Source organism: Notothenia coriiceps, unplaced genomic scaffold (genome assembly GCF_000735185.1).
Source record: "Notothenia coriiceps isolate Sejong01 unplaced genomic scaffold, NC01 NC01_scaffold00011824, whole genome shotgun sequence".
In the NCBI taxonomy this organism is placed as follows: Eukaryota; Metazoa; Chordata; class Actinopteri; order Perciformes; family Nototheniidae; genus Notothenia; species Notothenia coriiceps.
In genome coordinates, this window is record NW_011344525.1 from 1 (window position 1) to 5,757 (window position 5,757).

A 5,757-nucleotide genomic window follows, 5' to 3' on the forward strand; every position below is an offset into this window, starting at 1 on the left:
ACACACACACACACACACACACACACACACACACACACACACACACACACACACACACACACACACACACACACACACACACACACACACACACACGACATTAATTAAATCAGCAGTTCCCGTTTCAATTAAGACATTAAAATGTGCCAAAAACTGGTTGACCCACAGAAGCAGAAGTAAAGAATGATTTCACTTTCTTTGTGTTCCTTCTCAACAACGTCAATAATATCTCATGAGTTATTTTGAAAACTTGATGAATTTGTCTTATTTCTTTCTGTCTGAGTTGTAATTGTTGGTTTCTCACACAGCTGAGATTGTGAATGAACGTCAGAGTAGTTCCTCTGTTTCCAAACATCTTTCTGATTCATGACTCGACCGCTTTTGTGACAGAAGACCATTTGTACAGAAAAACAACTGAAATTAAATTTGTTTCTCTCTCTCAGGGAAACAAAGGTGGAGTTTCTCTCCGTTTTTCTTTCTGATTTGACTTTCTGTGTGCTTCTTCTCAACAAAATCAAAAATATCTCATGAGTTATTTAGAAAACTTGATAATTTTGTCTTCTTTGTTTCTGTCTGAGTTGTAATTGTTGGTTTCTCACACAGCTGAAAAGGTGAATGAACAGCAGAGTAGTTCCTCTGTTTCTCACCTCTTTCTGTCTCTCTCTCCCTCAGGGTAATAAAGGTGGAGTTTCTGTCCGTCTTTCTTTCTACGGTCACATGCTCTGCTTCCTAAACTGCCACCTGGCCGCTCACATGAACTACGCCTCAGAGAGGGTGGATGAGTTCGAGTACATCATGGACAAACTGGCCTTCGACTGTGAAAATGCTCCAAAAATTGCGGACCACAAGTGAGTAGATAATAAAAACTCTGGTTTACTAAAAAATAATTATATCAGAAAAACTCAATTTATTCCCGCAGGTGGAATTTGTAACAGATGTTGCATTTCAGAATAAAAAATTATTCATACAAGTTCAAGTAAAAAATTGCAAAACAAATATATGATTAAGATATTTACATTAACATAAGTAGTACAAGTAAAAATGTGCACATTTCACTACAATATAAAACATTTCATTTACAGTAAATGTCTTTTTTTAATTATATCTACAGTTGTGTATTGCTAAAAATAAAAATTTGTAATCTGTAAATCCTGAAAAATCTGAATAACGCCTAATTTATAAGGTCATAATCGACAAAATGTATCAAACATATTAAAGACACTTGAGTATAAGGATCAAAACTTGCAAAATAAATTACAATTTTGCTTTTTCAATGTTTAAAATGATGTGTTAATTTTCTCACTTTTTTGATTATTTTTAAAATTCCTTCTTCTCCTTTCCCCTCGGCTCAGGCTGGTGTTCTGGTTTGGAGATCTGAACTTCAGGATTCAGGATCACGGCATGCACTTTGTACGCTCCTGCATCGAACAGCAGAACTACAGCCTGCTGTGGAGCAAAGACCAGGTTTGAGACTTAAATAGTCCATATCAGGTTCATATCAGTTTGTAGTGTCTCTACTTTAAAGAGTCCTCTCCTGCTGATGTTCAGGTGTATATCAGTATGTAGTGTCTCTACTTTAAAGAGTCCTCTCCTGCTGATGTTCAGGTGTATATCAGTATGTAGTGTCTCTACTTTAAAGAGTCCTCTCCTGCTGATGTTCAGGTGTATATCAGTATGTAGTGTCTCTACTTTAAAGAGTCCTCTCCTGCTGATGTTCAGGTGTATATCAGTATGTAGTGTCTCTACTTTAAAGAGTCCTCTCCTGCTGATGTTCAGGTGTATATCAGTATGTAGTGTCTCTACTTTAAAGAGTCCTCTCCTGCTGATGTTCAGGTGTATATCAGTATGTAGTGTCTCTACTTTAAAGAGTCCTCTCCTGCTGATTTTCAGGTGTATATCAGTATGTAGTGTCTCTACTTTAAAGAGTCCTCTCCTGCTGAGAAAAGTGTGTGTTGTGGTTCTCAGCTGACGATGATGAAGAAGAAGGAGCAGCTGCTGCAGGAGTTTGATGAAGGGCCTCTGGACTTTCAGCCCACCTACAAGTTTGACCTAAACTCCGACAATTATGACAGCAGGTAACTGTTCCAAATAACGTCTATGTCCTAATTAGTCCTAATCACACCTTTTTAAGTCAGTGCTTTTTATTTCCAGTAGCGGCCTCTACACCTGTTTTCTTACTTCTTATGTAGACATAAATAATTTAATTGAATATTATTGACTTAGTGCACATTTTTAACTTAACTTCTTAATTTTATTTAAATATTTGTATTATTTATTATCTTTTTATTGAATATTTTTACTATAATGTCTTGTGTCTATACATGTAGAGTGTTGCAGTGACGAGTCCTAAAACCAGGAAGTGAGTCAGCATTTCTCCACTTCCTGTTCCCTCGTCTCAGAGCCAATGGGATCTCTCCATAGGATTTTGGAAAGTATCTGAAATAAGGTCTGTGGTTGAGACACATTGAAGAGACGGGTCACGTTTTGTTCTACGACATTAAACCCATCAGCAGTGACCCCTCTGGTGATTTCTGAAGAGTTGACGTGTCTGAGAAACGATGGTTGTTACCAAGTGGCTGAATAGGACTACAGAAGTCGTGGAGGCCGTTGTACGTCATTACGCTGAACACGTAAACACTCCTCTAAGTTAGTTTCTGTTCTGCTTGAAAGCAAGTCCCTGCCTCCTGCAGACTGTTCAAACAAACGCTTCAACTCATAGCCTACCATTTAGAATCTGTGTGTTTGAATATGGATCTGAAGTTGGCGTGACGTTGAAGTCGTGCTGCTGGACTCGACTGTAGCTCCTTTATAGCATAACGTTAGCATTTTGCTTCTGGCCATTAGATTTGCTATTCGAAAATTATAAAAGTAGGGTAGACAATACTAGACATGTGGAGATTATCCAGCTGAACAAAGCGTGATCCGTCTCTTAAATGTGTTTCAGCCACAGACCTTATTTCCAGCTATTTTCCAAAGTCCTATGGAGAAATCCCGTTGCTTTTTTGTCGAGGGAACCGGCAGCTTCCTTCCGGGTTTTAGGACGGGATGGTTTTCCTTTCTTCCTGTTGCACATTTGTAATTACATTTCCTATTTATTCATCTATTTTAATTTATTTTTAATTTAATTTTATATACATATTTCTATTATTTCTTTAACTATATTTCAACTTATATTTTTCCTCCCAATTTTATCTTCCTCTTGCACATTTTTTATTTAATTTCTTATTTTTATACATATATTAAAACAATTTTTTTTGTTCAATTTAATCTTCTTTTTGCACAATTTTTTCATCCTCTTATTAAACACATGTTTTCCTATTTTATTGCATTTTCTATTTTATTTTCTTATTGCACATTTTTACCCTAATTCCTTGTTTTTATAAATATAATTTAATTCCTTTTTATTTTATTTACTTATTGCAAATGTGTACTTTCATTTATTTTACCTCCTGTATTATTTAATAATAATATTCTGATTGTGATTTAAACTCCACAGGCTCTACAGGAACTGGTTTGGCTTTAAGTAAGAGCTTGTTGTCCCTTACCTAAATGATATCACCCTGTTTTTAATCCCCCTAACTGCACATGTGCTACTTTTAACATCATGCTATTCCCCTTTTTACGTAGAGTAACTTCTAGTTAAAGGCTTCAGTAACGCACGGCACAATAAGCAAACAAAGCAGGTGCAACTAACAGTCTTTCTGAGACACATTTGGGAACGTCTACGCACGGAAAGACTGAACGCATGTTTATTTTCCAGGAAGTAGTCTGACCCCCATACAGTACATGTACATTTTTGGTGGCTAAATGCTATATCTGTTAAAGGCAACCTGTGGAGTTGTTATTTGTCCATATTAAGATACCATTATTTTAATTCAGAGTTTCTTACCATTTCTGGATATATAGAGCCGGGTTTTCATGTGAAGATACCATTATTTTTAATCATTCTTGCACAAAATGAGGACTTCGCAGAGATTCCCTTTCATAGCTTCATTATTTGATTTTAATCTACTGATACAGATGGTAGAGATGCACCGAGACACATGTACATTCAGGCTCTTATAGCTTGAAGACATGGATGTAAACAATGCTGATTTTATTATTAAGAATTGAAATTGTTTTATGAGCTTTTTTTTTTTTTTTAATACATTGATAGCACTACAGCTAATATCAGAGTTTTGTCTGCACCGCGAAAATCGTAAAATGTTAAAGTGATGCCAGAAAACAATATTTCTGTTTCTCAAAAACTGTATAATTCCTCCAGAAATATGACCAGTGAAACAGAGCGTCCGATGGCAGAGAAAGCTTTGTTTTTTACGGAGCTCCGACATCATGTTGTTGTTTACGTTGTTGTTGCAGCGCCATCTTGTATACGGGCGTCATGTTCTCGCCAGAATTGATATATCTTATAAACAAGCTCAGCACCACAGTATTACCTCATATTATATCTTTCTAGAAAAACCCCTGGATAGGAATAATATATCATTTGGATTTTGAAGTCAACCGTTATCATAGAAGATGCATTTTTACAAGGAACCATGAATGTAACTAACTCCACAGGGTGCTTTTAGATGTTAGCAGTCTGTATTAACCTGCATTTAACCTCTGAGCATGTTTTTTGTACAGTTAAAGCTCTGAGCTGCGGCTGCATAACAGCTAACATGCATGGCTAGAATACACATATAATTATAACACAAGAGATATGTCACTGTGGATGATTCAATATGTTTGTGTTGGATTGAATTGAATTACCCAAACATGGTACCACCGTTCCTGCAGGTTGCTGCCGGACTCACGACTGTTTTGGTGTTTCCTTTTTAATGCAATTCTGTTTAAAGCTGGTGTTTCTGCACAGATGCCAAACTAATATCATTAGTATTACACTAATTGTGTGGCTCGGTGAAAGTGGAGCCACAGGTCTCGCTTTTTAGAAAATATCCCACGTTTTTTCAGGCGGTTTTCCTGTAGTATGTTAGATCCTGTCGTATTTTTGACTTTTTATTTTAATCATCCGGAATATTTTATATTGTTTTGTTTATATTTGATATAATATTTTTCCTTTTATTTTTAATTGGTAATTCAGTTTTTTAAAAGTATTTTAAGATTTGTATTTTAATGTTGGAACTAGTGCTGCGTACCGGTACGCTGAACCGGTACTGGACTTGTAAAAAGTTTCTGTTCAAGTCCGGTTAAAACCGGAACGTCGGGAACCGGTACTTACGTATATTCTCCTTTTTGTTCTAAACCATCTAAAACCTTCCATAGATCGAGAAATTTGCGCTGAGAAAAGACGAAAAACATTGTTTTGGCTTCTGATATGGCGATCATTACTGAACTCACGAAGTCTCGGAAAATATCGCAACTGCTCGCGAGATCTGTGTGACGTCAAGGGAAGCTAGCTTAGACATAGTGGACACTGACAGCGTGGGATGCTGGTTGCCATATATGGTAGTGTAGCTTACTGACAGCATGGGATACTGGTTGCCATATATGGTAGTGTAGCTTACTGACAGCGTGGGATACTGGTTGCCATATATGGTAGTGTAGCTTACTGACAGCATGGGATACTGGTTGCCATATATGGTAGTGTAGCTTACTGACAGCGTGGGATACTGGTTGCCATATATGGTAGTGTAGCTTACTGACACCATATATGGTAGTGTAGCTTACTGACAGCGTGGGATACTGGTTGCCATATATGGTAGTGTAGCTTACTGACAGCATGGGATACTGGTTGCCATATATGGTAGTGTAGCG

At 36.9% G+C, this 5,757-nt stretch overlaps 1 protein-coding gene across 2 annotated transcripts; it reads left to right on the forward strand.

Moving 5' to 3' along the window:
* The first annotated feature begins 672 nt into the window (after positions 1-672).
* Positions 673-4,277, forward strand: LOC104947018 (inositol polyphosphate 5-phosphatase K-like). Of its 2 annotated transcripts, none has more exons than XM_010772945.1 (4): positions 673-848; positions 1,353-1,464; positions 1,966-2,075; positions 3,497-4,277. In XM_010772945.1, the coding sequence occupies exons 1-4, from the start codon at positions 718-720 to the stop codon at positions 3,525-3,527; spliced, it is 384 nt and encodes a 127-aa protein (XP_010771247.1). In that variant the 5' UTR covers positions 673-717; the 3' UTR covers positions 3,528-4,277. The 2 variants fall into 2 exon arrangements, with proteins under 2 accessions (XP_010771247.1, XP_010771248.1); XM_010772946.1 differs by lacking the exon at positions 3,497-4,277 and adding an exon at positions 2,328-2,367.
* Positions 4,278-5,757: the final 1,480 nt, after the last annotated feature.